This window comes from Vespula vulgaris, chromosome 2 (genome assembly GCF_905475345.1).
Source record: "Vespula vulgaris chromosome 2, iyVesVulg1.1, whole genome shotgun sequence".
In the NCBI taxonomy this organism is placed as follows: Eukaryota; Metazoa; Arthropoda; class Insecta; order Hymenoptera; family Vespidae; genus Vespula; species Vespula vulgaris.
In genome coordinates, this window is record NC_066587.1 from 4211524 (window position 1) to 4228885 (window position 17362).

The window sequence follows — 17362 nt, forward strand, 5'->3', positions numbered from 1 at the left end:
AGAGTTTACCTTTACTAAACAACTTATATGATATAACAGTCATATGATTTATGGTAAAAAATGTTTATTGAAAGAAGTACTATTATATGTTACAAGAACATATTGTAAATAGCATAGGCAAATTGTAAAAAAATGAGATTATCTTTTGTATTACTATAAACTTATTTCTTTTAGACTTTTTTAAAAACTTATTCTTTGCTTTTTAGATAATACTTGTACAATTAGAAATTATGCATTTATAATTTATAAAAGCATTCTGTAAGCATTCTGTGCTTATAAAGCTTGTATATAAAGTTATAAGTTATTTCTATAGCCATTTCTATAACAATATGTAGATTATCTACATGATTGTATCATGTGCCAGTTTTAATCCATAAAATTATATAACAATAATTAAAAGATGCTAAATATTATTAATACATAAAAATTTATCGGATTCATATGAAAAATTGTTCCGCACTATAGAATGCATCTCAACCTTGGTCTTCAACAGCAATACGTGTCTATTTACTTTATGTGTATATTAAGTTAGAAAGCTTTTGTGGTTTTTACATAAGTTGTTTCCACACATTGAATACTGAAGTCTCCAAAAAAAAAAAAAATCGAGGATGTGTAAAGGCTTTTTTCAATTTTTATTTCTTAATCAACTCTTTGTTGAAAAGTTGTATCTTTTGTATAACAAACAACGTATGTGTGTGCCTGTGTGTGTATGCAATTGTGTATGTCTAAAACTGGGTATTGCGAATTCCATAAACCCAATTCTTCTTGTCTTACATTGCTTAGAAACTTTAGCATGTGTTTTGTTTTGAATATTAGTAAGTAAGTAGATGTTACTTTGATAAAAAGATGTTTTTGTCCGCTGCTGAACTGCTGTTGGTTGGAACTGTGGACTTATGTTTTTTTTACCAATGATAAGGTGTCGATTGGCTAAGCGGATAGTTTGGTTGTGTACGATTAAAACTGAACACAATTATTTGTCGAGGGCAGTGTTGGTTTTGATGGCAATTACCACCTCTTCGCCACAAGCTTTTAATACAGTGCACTGAAAAAATATAATAGAATAGCATAATCAATGATCATTTCTCATTAAAAAAAAAAAAAAATATAAGTAAAAAACAAGATATATAATTTAACAAAGAAAATTTTTAAATGATTTTTATTAATTATGTAAATATCATAAAGTTCAATATATATTGTTAATATTTATTTCATTAAATAGATCAGAAATATAACTATATAAATTAAAGATTAATTACAAATATTTTGTATGGTAGATTGTGCAAATCCATATTTATGTTATATGTTACTATCACTATTCTATTACTCAGTATACTAATGAAGTTTTTAAATAAATTTTTTATATTATTCTTTTTGTAATTATATGCAACAAAAAATATTTGAATTAAAAAAAATAAAGAAATCATAAATAATTAAATATAAAAGTACTTACAAGTAATTCTTTTCCAGCCTCAAAATCAGCACGTAATTGAGCTCCTAATTCACCATCTGGTATTTTAAGATCTTCACGGAGATCTCCATTATCAGCCATCAGACATAAGTAGCCATCGTCAGATATATCTGTCAGCTAAATTCAGAGGAATACATAGAATCATTATTATTAATATATATATATATATATATATATATATATATATATATATATTAGAACAGCTTATAATAATTGTCATATAAAACAATATCTAAATGAAGCAATTATTTTAATAACTCTGTATTTTGTTAATATTAAAATCATTGCATAATTATATAAATTGATGAGAAAGAAACATATAATAATTTTAAAGTAATAATCAAATTAAGAGAGTAGACATTCTATTATTATAATGAACATATTACCTGGTAATCTTCTCGCTTAACAAACGGCACATCCATATTGTGTGTAGAAGGGCAAATATCTTCATATTTCTTTGAGGTAAATATGTCAATACCTACAAGGTGAACCTTGGCATGACCATGTTTTCCAGTCTTGGAAGTTGACATTTCCACAATTTTGCAGGGTCGAGATTTTAACATGACAAAACCATTTTTACGCAGTGCAGAACATTGCATAGGATATGTTACTGATGCACCAGAGTCACCAGTCTCAAAGTGAGTATCCTCAATGTCTGCCATTGTAGATTGTGTAGGTCTATTAGTGAAATAAAAATTTCTTTGTTTTAATATTATTAAACAGTATTATTAATTACATGTCAAATGTTTCTCAAAATTAAACTTTTTTGAAATATTTTCTTGAATAAGAAAATAAATAAATAAATAAAAAAGAACATAAAAATAAAACGATAAAATTTTAGATTTTTTAAATTAAGAAAAAAAAAAGAAAAAAAAATTAATAGATAGAGAAAATATTAAACAAAATTGTTTTATTATGACAAGATTATAAATCTTACAAGTAAAAAATGTATTGAATATTAAATTTTTAAATGTGTCATATAATAATATACAAAAGAATATAATGTCTTTATTGTTTTTCTGTTATTTGATACATCTAACATAGATATTCTTATATCACTAATCAAGAGAACATATGGTTGTGTTTAAAACATACCATAGCTCTTTGATCATATAGATGAAAAATTTAACAGTAGGACAGAGTTGCCACCATCATGTGAATTTTAAACTAAATATTCTAGATATAAGCAATTTTCCTTTAAACTAAGCAGTTGGAAAGTAAATCAAGATGGTAGAATTAAACAGATCATACTAAGCCGGTATTAAAAATATGTAAATAACGATGAACATTGGCATATCTAACAATTATAATAAAGTTTTTACTATAAAAAGCGTAAGTGGAATAGCCGAGCAAACGGCCATGTGGCACATCGACGATAAAATCCGGCATTAAACTGAACGAATTCGAAATCGAATTTTTAGTCATATAAATGTTTATTATGTACACGTTTTGGTTTTAAAAATGTATCCGATAATGATTTTAAAACAATATGACCAGGAGAACATTTCTCTTAAGAAACATTAAATGTGAAAGCAAATATGTAGGCTAACCAAAAATTGTTTTTACATAGACGATGGGACTTGAAATAATAGAGAACTTTTTGAAAACTGACACGCGTATGAATACATAAACAAAAAAACTGACAACAAATATATTTTTATCTTTACTCGTCGCGTATTTCAAGGAAATTTGTGCGAAGATGGCGCGAAAGAGTGTTAGCCACATTGCCAGCAGCCCGTTGTCATCGGCACGAGCAACGACATTTTTTTATTCCCGACGTTTAGTTAACACTGTCGTATCAATACAAACCAGCTGGTGTTTCACTGTCGAATTCTTAACTTTCCTTCGCTCGTTCAGACAATTAGCACCATTAGTTTTCACCGAAATCGAGAACAGCTCGAGATACTCACATGTGATCAAAATGGATACTCTAACCAGAAGATCTTGTTGCGCCTGCGCGCCACGATGAACGAAAGAGGGGTCTACCAAACTGAAAGCAAGGACTCTAAGCTTCTATGACCGAGCTTGGCATCTGTAGGCTTCCGTGAAGTGTTCAAAAATCTTCCAGATAGTTGAGCTACAAATAAAGGCGTGTTACTGGACATTTTGAAAATACAATTATTAGAATTTACTTTTTATATATATTTGGGATGAAAAATATTTAAATATTGCTCTATTTAATTAATTTAAATTTGATTTCAAGTTTTGTCTATAATTATTTTATCTTTGATAGGTTTCGATTAGATTTTATACGTGAACCAATCATAATCGAGTACTGCATTTTACTAAATATCTTACGATACTGTTTACATCGTTTGAGCGGTGAATATCGACTTTTTTCAAAGAATATGCATTGTAATTCTACTTAAATTATTATTATTTGTAATAATATAAATCATTGTTAAAGCATATAGACGAATAATTAAATTAATGGAAAATATGGCTAGTGACACAAAAACAAATCAGCACAGTCAATATCCTTGCAATTTTAAATTTCATGAATTTGTGGATGAAGAGGTTAAAATTAGTTGTCACATTATAAAAATGGAAGACAGCTTATATTTATGGGTTGGAGATGCTAAACATTCTGCCATGAGTAATCTTGCTTTTGCACTTAGATCCAATTATGAATCAGTACCAATTGGTACAAAGATAATGGGTGCAGTGGCAGATGAAACTTCTTCTAACATAGCTAAACGTTTAACAAAAAGATTGGGAAAACCTGTATATGTTAGTTTTAATTTACAGGCTGATAGAATGTTACTGCCTCAGATTGAGCAAAGAATACATCAAGAATTTAAAACAAATGAAGTACTAACAATATTTTGATGAATTTTTATATTTTATCTCAGATATCTTAAAGCTTTTCAATAATACGACTGTATAACATAAAATTTATAGTTTTATAATAAATTAAATGAATTATGTTACTACAATATATTACGTTTTATTTATTTTATACATATTATAGTATTGCGAATATATTGTATTTTTTTATTTATATATATTTTATGAATTAAGAATTAATAAATTATTATAAATATATGTATATATATTATTTTTATTGATGAGTTTATTTAATGATTACTAGTTATATGAATTTGAGTACATTTAGATATAGCTATTCTTGCAATGATAAACCACATAATTAAAGAAATAGAGTCTTCATGATTAGTTGGCCATCTTAGAAAGTAATTAATTGGCCATAATATATCCTTTGGTAGTTTTATTACAGGTTCATTGTTATATATATATAAAAAGATCATTATTAATATACCCTTAAATATAATTAAATGATATTAATAATAAGCTTTATTAATATTTATTAATAGACGATAAACGATATGAATGATAAAAGAATTTATAGAAAGTGTAATTTAAAATGTTTATATGTCAATAAATAGTGCTTAAACTTATCATAAATATATAATACTTACATTGATGAAACGAAAACCGTAAGTGGTCAATAATCTTGCCTTTCTTCTATTGGATAATCTTCCATTTTCTGAAAGTAAAAAATTGTTATATATATTATATTATTTTTACAAATATAGCTTATTAATGTATTTCCGTACCTATATCTTTCAAAGTATTTTCTAATTTATTATATTTCCTTTGAAGTTTAGCATATTTTGAAAATTCGTCTACCATTGAAATACTTGCCATTTCTTGTCTTAGTATGGCTAAATTTTTACGTAATTCAACTTCTTGTTTTTTCCTTACATATAAATGTGTTGTAAACTATGACAAAAGAAATTCTGGTTAGACATGAAAAAAACAAAAATGATGATCTACCAGAGTATTTAGAGGTGATATAATTAACTCTATTATTTATTACATTAATACTTTAATATCTTAATTATTTATTTTATACTTACATAAGTTATTACAATTGGCACAATGTATTCTAAAATACAAATTAACGTTGATATCAAAAGCAAATTCATTGTACGATGTATTCAACCGAATCGATTTTTAACAGAATTCTGTAAATTATGAAATATTTCTTTTTTCTGATTTATTTAATTTAATTAATTATGATTACAGTAAATTCTATAATAAACACAATAAAGAAAATTCTTTTTTTAAAACTGCGTTTATCCGATGGTGAATGATTATTACAAGCTAAGCACAAAGATTTTAAACAATTAATCTTATTGGTTGTTTCTAAACTTAACAAACCTATCAAGCATCATCAAGTTGGCCGCCATATACTAAGTTGGCGGGTAAGATTAAATTTGGACGAGAACGTGTAAGACACATGTATATGCGTTATGCAGTATATGCTGCTGTACAAATAACATTGTTTAAATAAATTTCTTTCAAATTTATTCTAAAATGAGTGATTCAGAAATTGATTACGATAGTGATCAAAAAGTATCAGATTCTCATTCTAAACTTTTACAAGCAGTAGCACAACTCGATAAGGGACAGAGGTAGATACATTTATAGGTTAAGTAATAATTTATCGTTGTATTAAATGAAATATTTTTGATATATCTATATACTTTAAAATTATTTGATGTTTAATTTTATATTTTTAAAAAATACATGATTTATTTTTCAGAGTTAAGAAGCCAGAAAGAACAGAACCAACATTAGAAGTATCTGAATTTCATTTAGTTAAAAGTGGAATATCTGATAAAGATGCAATATCTGTTCAAAATTTAGTAAAATTATTAGGAAATAAGGGACATCATACAGAGATAAGTAAGAGATTTAAGGCAGCTCAAAAGAAGACTAAAGTTCTTCCAAAGCCATTAGAAAAACCTTTTGCTGATCGTGTATGTAGAATAATACATGATCATTTAAATAGCTTTACTCATTGTTAGCATTCAATGCTTAAAGTTTATAATTTTTAGATAAAAAGAGTGGTTGGATTTGAAAAGACTAAACAAGAAGTAAAAAAATGGAATGGAATAATTTCATACAACAGAACTGCAGAAAAGATTTATTTTCCTTTGAAGCAATTATCTTCTCAAGTAGAACCAACCAAACAATTTGTTAAAAAATTTAAACTGCAGTCAAATTTAGAAAAACAATTAGCTGCATTAGAACCAGAACCAGAAATAGTAGAAGAAAAGGAAGATAAAGTTTCAATGACTTTAGAAGAAATACTAGAAAGAAGAAAAGAAGCTGCTCGCATGAGAGCTTTACAGGTAAACAATTATTTATTCAATTGTATAAATCTAGGAATAGAATATATAATTCTTATTGTAACAGAAATAAATTTTATGCTTTTTTATTTTTTTAAATTTTTATTTTTAGTCTTACAAAGAAGCAAAAGCATATAGACAAAAAAGAATAAAGAGTAAAAAATTTCATCGTGTTCAAAAAAAAGAAAGGATTAAACAACAACTTAAAGAGTTTGAGGAATTACAAAAATCTGATCCACAAGCTGCTTTAGAAAAACTAACGTTGCTTGATAAATCCAGAGCAGAAGAACGAATAACGTTAAGACATAAAAGTACAGGTCAATGGGCAAAGAATAAACAAATAAGAGCAAAGTATGATAAAGAAACACGTCAAGTTCTTGCTCAGCAATTGTCTATCGGTAGAGAATTGACACAACATTTGAAGGTTGCAGATGATAGTAATGATGATGATGATAATGAAGATGATTCAATGCCTTTACAACTTTCTGATAATACAAAAGAAAATCCATGGCTAAATGAAGTTAAAACTGAATCAGAAATTAATGAATTTATTAGCAATTATCGCAAATATTGGGATGAAAAAAATTCAAAATCAAATAAGCAAAATTCAACTTCTCATCAAATAAATAATACATCTCAGAAAAGTGATTTTGAAAGTAAGCAAAAGCAAGGTAGGTAAAGAGAGAGTAAAGTATTTTTTTGTATAAGTTATAGTAGTAAAATTTAATAGGTTTATCTTTACAGATAGTAAGACTGTTTCTTCTAAAGGACCATTAATTACAAAAAAGAATGAATTAAAAAAAAACAAGAAATCCTTAATTGCAGATAAAAACATAAAAAATGAGTTTAATGGCACGCTTGATATGAATGAATCTATAGAAGTCATGACGGTAAATAATGATGATAAAATATTGAATAAAGTAGCTGCTACATCTGCTTGGAATGTACAGGAATGTGAGATTTCAAATACTGATGATGTAAAAAATAACTCGACAATATTAACTGAAAAAATAGATGAAATGTTTGACCTTATGGAAAATAAAATGCAGAAACGAATTCGTACGCAGATAAGTCGTGTGAAAAGAAAGTTTAATATTGACACGGGAAAGAAAAATTATAATGACAATAAATGTAATGTAGACGAACCTGATATAGAAGATTTGGAGTTTAAAAATAAAAAACAAAAACCAATTTTGAATAAGCCTATGGAAGAGGTAGCTAAATCTACAAAATTACTAGAAGATAAAGATGTAATTAAATTAAAGAACTTAGCAAAAAGCGTGAGTAAAACAACTATTGATGTTTCTAAAAATAAAGATGTGAATATAGATCCAAATAAGTACATTAATGTAATACCCAAACATTTAAATACTGATTTACCAAATGTTACCACCGGCGGAGACGATATTTTAGATGATAGCGAAGATGAGGAAGAAAAACATAACATAATAAGCGAAGCTTTTGCAGACGACGATGTAATCGATGAATTTAGAAAAGAAAAAGAAGAAGAGGTATGTATGAAAAGAAAAATGAGAAGATATTAGAAATAATGAATATTCATTTTTATTTCATTATTTCTGAAATGTATTAATTCAATTACAGATAAAGAAATCGCAACCAGAGGATATAAATCTTAGTTTACCAGGATGGGGATCTTGGGGTGGAATGAATATAAAACAATCGTTCCGTAAAAAGAAACAATTTATTATAAATGTACCAAAAGATGCACCACGCAAAGATGAAAATAAAGGCGATGTTATAATACTAGAAGATGAGGATGCCAAAATAAGAGAACATCAAGTAAATGAATTACCATTTCCATTTTCAACCGTTAGAGATTTTGAAGCTAGCATCAGGGCACCAATCGGACGAAATTTTGTTCCGGAGAACGATCATAAAAAATTGATCGAGCCTCCTGTACAGACGGCTATGGGAAAAATTATTGAGCCTATGGACGAAAATGTACTAATCGATAAAAAGAAAATTAAGAAACGAAAAAATGTAAATGAAAACAAAACAATTATACCTATTAACAAGAAAAAATTAAAGTAATTGTAACATAGGTAATAAAATTATGTAATTTTATGATTCAAGTTTTTTGTTCATGCATACGTATTTTATGATTTTGTTTATAGAAATATCAAAATATAATTAGGAAATAATTAAAACTGAGCATGAAGAATATTATCTGATATAACTATATTCAATGATAAAAATAATAAAATGCAATAATACACGTTTCTTCTTATTCTAAATTCATCTAATTATTAATATATCATCTAATTATATATATATTCATCTAATTATTCTAATCTCTTATTTAAAATTTAAACAATGTAAACTGATATAGTGTAATTTTTCAACTACCTTGAAATTATTTACTTGGTATAGCCTTACCAATACTTATCTAAGAAATGTTTCCCATAGATGTACAGGTACATTCAGATTGACGATTATTATACCAAGTCACGTAAGTGCACACATGATATTTATAGTTAGTTCATTTTATAGAATCTTACTTTCTAAGATTATCTCGTGAAGTAAAGTATGTATTTATTAATTATAAGTTGCCTTTTATAAGAGTTGATTTTTTGTTAATTTTAGAAAAAAAAATGTAAAAAATCAATTTTACAGGATGTGGAACGGTTTGAACTTTAAAAGGCTGCACGTGCAGTCTATTTCAAACTCGAACTTGAACTTAGTTAAATTACATAATCTTATTTTCACGAACGGTAAGCCAGGAAATTGGTAATTATGGATACGCGAGAAACTTTGTCTACTATCTATATACAATAACAAAATCAATTTCAATAACACAAGTTAGTATTTTCCATTTAGATTTCTGATTGGTATACTACGACTTCGTAAAAGTGTAGATACGCTTCACTTGTACGATAAGGTTCTCTGATCCATTCTCGTTTTAGATCCAATTTCGAATTAATTATTGAAGTTCGATCGAGACGATTATTCGCGAGCATTTGTATTCGTGGGAACTTTCGCGCTTTATCTATCGGCCAATCAAAGTCGTAATATTCGAAACGAAATAAATTCGAAAAACCAGTTGCATGTTCGATATCTTAAGATCTGAATACGTAGAAGAGATTGAAAAAAAGATGGAAATGTAAAGATTTATTAAAGGAAAAAAAGCCAAGTACTTTTCAATATTATTTAACCAAATGGTATTCAATCATTAATCAATTTATATAAGTTTCTTATTAATATTCGATTATAAATGAAGATTTGTAAGTTGTGTTCAATCGTAAAATCTATTATCTTTTTTTCGTGTTTTATCTCATTTTATTCTACAATTAATTTCATGAAATTCTATTCTGATGAATGTTTCCCGTTAACAATCGTCGACGCGCAAAACTATAAGCAATTAGTCGAGTAAGAAGAACGAACTAAGTTGAGGAACGCGGGTTAATGAGGATGCTTGCGTATGTGAAGGTGGTAGGGCAATATTGAAGGCGCCATTTACGTGGGAAGTGGGTAAAAGGGGATGAACTCGAATCGCGAGGGTTGGTTAGAATTATTATCGCTATCCAAACTGCCGGCGCCAGGCTGTCAGTTAACACAGGTCAATGCAGATGTACGTGTATGTTATATGTATGTACGTAGACATTAAGAGTGGAACACGAGCACCTAGGTCTACCTCGCATATTCGTTAGTTCTTCCAGTCGTATACGTAGGAACACGAAGTAAGATCAACCGGCTTCTGAAAAGCTGATTAATAAGTAACAACGAATATCAAATAGTAGGGTAATTTATTTTATCTTATGATTATTTGCTTTAAATTAGCTTGCTTTTATACTGCACAATACTTAATAATAGTTTGAATTTATTTTTAATAGGTTTGGCAATAATAAAAGAATGATCTTCAATTTTATTTTCTGCAGAGAATTTCTCGATAAATCTCAATGATATTGAAAATAATAAGTTAAAAAGTCACGAAAGTGGAAACAAACATATCTCGAAGTTAGGATCTTCCGTGGATAACATGAATTTAGATTTCAACAGCTAGTTCTACAATAGCTACACGCAAAGCACGAGCGAAGGTGTACCTTCAACAATGCTTAAACAAATATTTAAGTATTTTTAATAGCGTTCTTATTTTGATTGCAAAAATTTTCAGTGAAAACGACGCTAGTCGTCGAAGTGATCATTCAACGATATCTTAACTTCGTGTGAAAAATGACTAATCGATTTCTCATGGAAGATGGCATGTTAAATGAGACTTAACAGGAAAGTTCTCCGATTGTACGGTTATAATTTATTTTCATCGCCTGCTAAAGAATTCTCTTTTCTTAATTCGTCACGCACGAAGTGTCAGGACTGAATCTTTACGCTTGAAAGAGGACAATAAGATCTCATTTTATATGAAAGTAAATTTATCACGGAATGTCTTAGCTCAACAGACAATGGTACGCTCTTTCGTTTCGAAGTTTCAAATGTTTAAATCGATCATTGTTTATTACGAAATGGTAAATCGAATCATTGATCATTATATCTTTTTATCAATCTTAGATAACACTTTACGTTTTCAAGATACTTCCACGGATACCAATATTGTAATCACTTTTTTGAATATCTTTGTGGATTTTCTAATTTTTCAATATCTATCGATATCATTTTTTCAATGGAGGAATCACGGACAACGAAAGCAAACGAGCACGCACTCACTATATCCGATCCGGTATCTGATACTGGCACAAGTACGACATCGACATCAACATCAGCATCATTTTCAAGCAAACAGCAATATGATGCGATTCCAAAGAAGTCGACTTATTTGAGAGACAAAGGTACGCTCTAAGTCTGAAAACATATTTTACATTAACTATTAGATATATTAACACTATGTCGAAGGAACACATTAAATATACAATATCTATATTTATTATAATGTTCAATGTAAAAAAAGATTTAATTACAGGATTTTCTACGAAAATATTTTCTTTTGATCGATTTTTGATCGATTATCGTTTGAGAATCACGTTGATTTGTCCGGGAAGCAAAGTCTCTTTTCTTCTTCGGTGACTCGTATGTAGATATTTAGCAGGAGGATGTCGTTCACGCAACACTGCTTTCACTCTGTGTCCTTTCCGGTATCGGTCTGTAAGGAAACGAAAGTTTTGCATAGTTAACGAACAACAAAGTGTAACTTATTTTGCGCCCCTTACGTACTGGCGTAACAACGATTTCTGATTTTAATCAGCTACTGTTCTTCGATACTTTTTATGTAACAAAGTATCGTGCAGGAAATGAGCGAAACGGTCTAAGACAGTTTACTAGAAGATGATCAACTGTAAAACGAATAGATTACGTTCGAAGAAATTTTACAATAAGACTTACCAAATCGACGTGCTCGCAAGCGTGTTTCTCTTTTAAAATTGTTATATTATTTCTTTGCCATGATTTTCGTTTTTTTATTGTTCTATGAAAAGTGACCTTGAGTATGGAAGGAGACCGCTTACATTCAAAGGAAATCGATCGATAGGTATAGTTATTTGAACGTTACTCGAAGGAATGCAAATTTAGACGATGTGTTTGTATAGGTAGGCATACGTATTTCCAGATACATCAGAGATGTGTGCAATCGGCAAATGCAGATGCTTGTTCCGACGTGGATTCGTAATACGATATCTTGATAGCACGCGAGCACGCGATTCTGCGAGAAGCGCCTTAGACGAGTGTTAGATCACGCCAACCCTCTTGCGCCGTACTCCGAACAAGCCGTGTGAATTTACGTGCGAAATATGTATCTTCTGGATCCGAAACTTTTGCCTTGGATAGAATGTATTGCAGCCTCCATTTTTCATATTCGTGACGTTATTTTTTTTTTTAGATTTTTCGAACGATTTATCATCAATGACATGCTATGATTTTATTTCATAGATCTGTCTGACACGGATAGACGTTGTTTTATATAATACGTCTTATTGCAAAAAATGAATGCTTTGAAGATGGATATGACAATAAAAATTACAAAAGTATATGAATAAAATAATTTAGATATAGAATGTGTTTATAAATTCGAGTTCTATATGATATATGCATATATTTTGATATAAAAATTGTATGTACCTGTCGTAAGAATATTACGTTACATACCTACGTAAAAACCTTTTCACGTTTTTGAGTTAGATACGGATAGATGAATATATGTAAGAAATACCGATATTATTTTACGAAATTTCTATTCGTAATAGATAGGATCTCGTAATAATGTCTTCAATCTTCGTATAAAGTTATTTTGAAAGAAACGATTTGGTGCCAACAAAATTTTCCTGATTATGATGAATAGTTAGATCTCGCTACAGTTTGCGTAGAATGACGCAAAAGGTAGAAAATGCGACCGCACCCGAGTCTAGATCGAGGGAGACTAACAAGTACACGATCGTATTAGGGTGGTTCGAACTAGTACGAGAAAAATATGTACGTGCTCTCTACGTGTATTAAAGCAAATTCCAACGTAGATTGGAAAAGACAGATAGACGTTAGTAGGGCATTTCTATCATTTTCAAAGATATATAATTGTAGATAGTCTATTTAGACATACGAATTGACACATTTCGTGAGCTCCACCCAAACTTGAGTCAAAGTGTCTGCGCGGATGAGCAGACAAATTGGTTTATATAAAAGGGACATGCTCTTTCGATATTCAATTGATATTCGATAACCGTCGGGTGTGGTAGTACTGGGTGACACAATCTTAGGAATTCGCTTGAATTTTACGCATTCCACGAGAAGAACTTTGAATATGCTGTAATGTTAGTGAGTCGCGATTGTTGCGGATTGGATTCCGTACGTGACTAGGTATACCTATATATAAAAAAGAAATGTACGTGACATTCGTCAGATACGATTCACGTACGATCATCGAAGGAAGGATCTCAAGATCGCTCATTTAACGTTTAAGAAAAGGGACAAATTAATCGAGGTCGAGGAATGTTACTTTCTACGAGGGCAGCTCGATGCGCAGCACTTATGGCTGAACCGGACGAACTCTATCCAGGTTTTGGAATTTATGAAAATGATGTATTATTTTTCGTTCCTTTTCTTCCGTGGATTGAATCTGATAAAACTACTGAAACTGATGAATGTAGTGGGAATATAATATTGGGTTTAACGATTGCAGATGGATTAAGTTAAAGTTAAAAAACGAAAAATCAAGTCACATATCTTTTTCAGAAAGGATCATTTATCCAAGGAACACGAGAACCTTGCCGAAAATAGTTGTAGCTGGTGGAACGCCAATAGATGAGGAAACTTGTATGGTAATACATTGATCAAATATTTCAATCGCCTAAGTCATTTTATTCATATTTATAACATGAATGTAAACATAAATATTTTAGATGTTGAGAACATTGGTATTTGGTAGCTGTGCTTGTCCACCGAAGGCAGAATGGGCTAGAACTGGTTTGACGTTAAGACCGTACGGTCAGAATTTAGCTTTTGGATTAAGAGCACCCAGGAACACAACTAGAGGTCTTATTACGGCCGTTCAAGCGATCATGTTGAAGAATTTTTTATTCAAATGTAACATACAGGACGGTCGTATCGGTCCCGATATGTAAGTAAAATTAAAATAGAGAAGTATCATTATATTTTACGAAGGATCGGCGTGGGTCTGTTCATAGCTTGCTGAAGCCTTCATATGATAGACAAGTGGAAGTCCTATGCCTGGCGATATCTGAAATAATTTGGCGTTGCGCCGGTGGCTTCGTTGCACACAATCAGAACAGCAGTTGTATTGCGAGTAGCAACCTCGATACAAAAAGTGTCAGCGTGCCAAAGGCGATAGTGGCATTACCACAAAAGATACCCTATCTGCAACATAGCGTGCAGTATTTTCAGGATGGTTTGACGGAGACGGTAAGCCTATTCACATCCTCTTCTCACACTTTTTAACGTATAGATTTTCCTATTTTTCTCTTATTCAGACACACGTCCTCACCCTCGAGTTTCTCGATTGACCTAGGAAAAAACGAGTTTGGATCGTTTATCAAATGAGTCGTCAAGACGTGTTGTTGGCATCGTGCCAGCCATTCAAGGGTGTTTTCATTGCTTTTGCATTATGATTTGTGTTCCCTTAATAAAGTCTGGAGTGTATAAAATTTTATCTACCCTTGGACTTTCGATTTCTTAAGTTCTTGATATATGTTTGAAATATTAGCCTCGGGGATTACTATTACGGGATGAAATAGAATTGAGTAATAAAAATAGTTGAAAACCGATTTTACTCGAGGGTAAACTGGTGACCAAGTTTTTATAAGCTCGTTTCATGTGTATTTTTTCTCGTTTCAGTTGCATCTATTCGAGTTCATCTCAATAGAAGATCTCCAAATATTCATCAAAAGGTACTTATACTTGGTAAGTTTTTTTTGATCGTAACTTTTAGAACTCAGAATATTAATGTAATAATGAATAAAATAGAATACGTTATTGTAAATAGTTTCAGGATGAAGGAGGACCAGGAGCAAAGTTGTTGCTTTACAGTGCCGTTTTATCCAGAGGTCTAGTGAAGTAAGATTATTTTATTTATTGGGTTCATTCTTCGTATTTTTCCTAATATCTAATGTCCAATCGAATCGTTAAGATCTTTATGTCGTTAAGAGGTAATAGCGGATGACAAGATCGACGGTGAAGTTCTAGCAAAACAGTTTTAACAATGCCAATGAAATAGTTGCACGGTTTTTGCTCATGTTTGTTCAAAGCGTTGCCTGAACGAAATGTAGAGAATATGCCGCTACTAGAAAAATTACGCTCGTCAAACTAACGGCGCACGCGCGATTCGGTCCACAGAGTTCAAAGCGACCTGGAAGATCAGAAAGCTTCTATACTAGGCGGATGTCCTGAGGAGGGACCGATCAGTGTTGTGGTCTTTATGTTGACTGGGCGTGCGTCTCCTCATCTTCATAACGGAGTTATTCATATTGGAGATGAGAATACATATGTATGTTCAAAAGATGTACTTGTATTCGTGTTGTTATTCATTCCTTTGTTATACATCGAAAGTCTTTTAAACTCTTTAATCATTTTCAAGGCTGTCCCACAATGGGGTATTCTCGTGAGAAGCGAAGTAGGTCTTCTAGTCCACGAGGGTGACGGTCAAACGAACAAGGTACCTGGTTCGCGACTGAAAACTCCCAGCTTACCGATATGGGTTACATTATGTCATGGTCATCATGGTGTTCTTTTTAATACGAACAAAGAATTGCTAAGGAATTATCATGCTGAAAGACGGTATTTATATCTAAATTCATCTAATCACATTGTTTACGATCGATTAAACATCAAAATTTGTATTCAAAGATTCGAGGTGCAATATTTTGCTTGTGGTGGAAGCCATGCCACATTGACCGTGGATACGAGGGCGAACGAGAGCGCATCGGGTGTAGAATCCACCAGCAAGGAATCCGTCGACATTGCTGCTACACCATTGGAAAAACTTATTCGTTCCAAGTAAGCTTCACATGGAAATGACAATGATTTAATGTAATCGTTGTATATTAAAAAATTGCAAGTTTATTATATGTTCTAAGATGGCAGGATGCACAAATACAATGGAACGGAGCACCATTGATGTAACATCATCATTAATAAGAATGAAGTTAGTCTTGGTTTGATTTTGAAGAAAGGAAGTCGTTCGTTTCTTTTGGTATGAGGTAAGTAAATTTTGATTTGAAATATTAATATTTTCGTATTTTCGAAGCGTGGAAGACGCGTTTGAGAATATTTTTTGAATAATTTGCTAGAAAGTTGTTATTTCTATATCACAGGACAATGCACCGAAATCGTTGATTTGGAAACGTCGATATATCGTGGGATAGGAAAAAGCAAATCGTTCCATTCCGGGGATGACAATTCGCGTCCCTCGTCGCTGAACCGTCTCGAATCATCCATCCGTGAAATCGACAGTGTACCTCTTTCGCATCGTGAGAAATAACCATTTTCATCGTCATTGCGATTTGCAATTCATTGCAAACGTTTGAGAAGGAATATGCATCGATCGATTGTATACACGTTTCGATGAAATATTTTTACGAAAGAGCGATATCGACGATACTTTTATAGGTTTTTGGAAAACGAAACGACAACATGGGATCTATTTCGTGACGCCAAAATTGAGATGTGATAGATGGAAATTATAAGAGAAGAAGAAATCGTTTAATTCTTCGCGGTAAATTTATTTTGTTAGATCATATACTCAATTATGAGAACAGAATAATAATGATGACGTAGCATTACATTAGAATAGCATAACAAGTATTACACTAATTTCAGAGTTGTAAGATTCAACGAAATACGTGATTAGGTAGTTTATTTTACAACAGATTACCTGTGAATGTAATGATAGTCGGTATTATAACGATACTATTATACTCTATTAGTATATAAATGTAGCGTGTAGTATGTAATAACATATTGTAACATAGTATTACCAACTGTATTTAATAGCAATTTACGTGTATTACCGTCGTAATTGATTTGAAAATAATATATTCTAAAAATGTAAAAAATTTTGTTCAAACATCGTTGACTCGTTCAAAATTTAACAAGCATTCGTTTATTTCGATTAAATTGCACGAACCTGGTAGGATCGTTAAAAGTTCAAATGCGAGAAGTTTTAAAGAAACGAATCACGTGAAATAATTGAGCGTTACATCGAAGGAAAGACCGTGTGCAGTATACTATGGATAGGAAAGCTCTCGAAAGGGGGAATCCGATGGGG

At 30.8% G+C, this 17362-nt stretch overlaps 5 protein-coding genes across 6 annotated transcripts; 3 read left to right on the plus strand and 2 right to left on the minus strand.

Moving 5' to 3' along the window:
• Nucleotides 1–613: 613 nt before the first annotated feature.
• On the minus strand, nucleotides 614–3525 carry LOC127061922 (eukaryotic translation initiation factor 5A). Of its 2 annotated transcripts, none has more exons than XM_050989432.1 (4): nucleotides 3379–3525; nucleotides 1855–2146; nucleotides 1451–1585; nucleotides 614–1042 (listed from the first exon to the last, which is right to left on the minus strand). In XM_050989432.1, the coding sequence occupies exons 2-4, from the start codon at nucleotides 2128–2130 to the stop codon at nucleotides 971–973; spliced, it is 483 nt and encodes a 160-aa protein (XP_050845389.1). In that variant the 5' UTR covers nucleotides 2131–2146; nucleotides 3379–3525; the 3' UTR covers nucleotides 614–970. The 2 variants fall into 2 exon arrangements, with proteins under 2 accessions (XP_050845389.1, XP_050845388.1); XM_050989431.1 differs by having other exon boundaries at nucleotides 3278–3433.
• LOC127061923 (proteasome assembly chaperone 4-like) lies at nucleotides 3519–4519 on the plus strand. The gene has a single exon (XM_050989433.1). It carries the CDS (start codon nucleotides 3899–3901, stop codon nucleotides 4295–4297), a length of 399 nt encoding a protein of 132 aa, XP_050845390.1. The 5' UTR covers nucleotides 3519–3898; the 3' UTR covers nucleotides 4298–4519.
• On the minus strand, nucleotides 4510–5583 carry LOC127061921 (guided entry of tail-anchored proteins factor 1-like). The gene is made up of 4 exons (XM_050989430.1): nucleotides 5347–5583; nucleotides 5044–5209; nucleotides 4906–4973; nucleotides 4510–4746 (listed from the first exon to the last, which is right to left on the minus strand). The coding sequence occupies exons 1-4, from the start codon at nucleotides 5413–5415 to the stop codon at nucleotides 4546–4548; spliced, it is 504 nt and encodes a 167-aa protein (XP_050845387.1). The 5' UTR covers nucleotides 5416–5583; the 3' UTR covers nucleotides 4510–4545.
• Nucleotides 5584–5678: 95 nt separating this feature from the next.
• Nucleotides 5679–8709, plus strand: LOC127061919 (U3 small nucleolar RNA-associated protein 14 homolog B). Its single transcript, XM_050989427.1, has 6 exons — nucleotides 5679–5904; nucleotides 6036–6252; nucleotides 6331–6627; nucleotides 6737–7295; nucleotides 7369–8135; nucleotides 8227–8709. Exons 1-6 carry the CDS (start codon nucleotides 5807–5809, stop codon nucleotides 8674–8676), a joined length of 2388 nt encoding a protein of 795 aa, XP_050845384.1. The 5' UTR covers nucleotides 5679–5806; the 3' UTR covers nucleotides 8677–8709.
• Nucleotides 8710–8922: 213 nt separating this feature from the next.
• On the plus strand, nucleotides 8923–17115 carry LOC127072650 (probable ubiquitin carboxyl-terminal hydrolase MINDY-4). Its single transcript, XM_051013197.1, has 14 exons — nucleotides 8923–10383; nucleotides 10476–10679; nucleotides 10757–11045; nucleotides 11149–11426; nucleotides 13816–13901; nucleotides 13983–14200; nucleotides 14268–14502; nucleotides 14935–15000; nucleotides 15083–15153; nucleotides 15433–15583; nucleotides 15674–15873; nucleotides 15943–16092; nucleotides 16173–16295; nucleotides 16410–17115. Exons 4-13 carry the CDS (start codon nucleotides 11261–11263, stop codon nucleotides 16216–16218), a joined length of 1389 nt encoding a protein of 462 aa, XP_050869154.1. The 5' UTR covers nucleotides 8923–10383; nucleotides 10476–10679; nucleotides 10757–11045; nucleotides 11149–11260; the 3' UTR covers nucleotides 16219–16295; nucleotides 16410–17115.
• The last annotated feature ends 247 nt before the right edge of the window (nucleotides 17116–17362 follow it).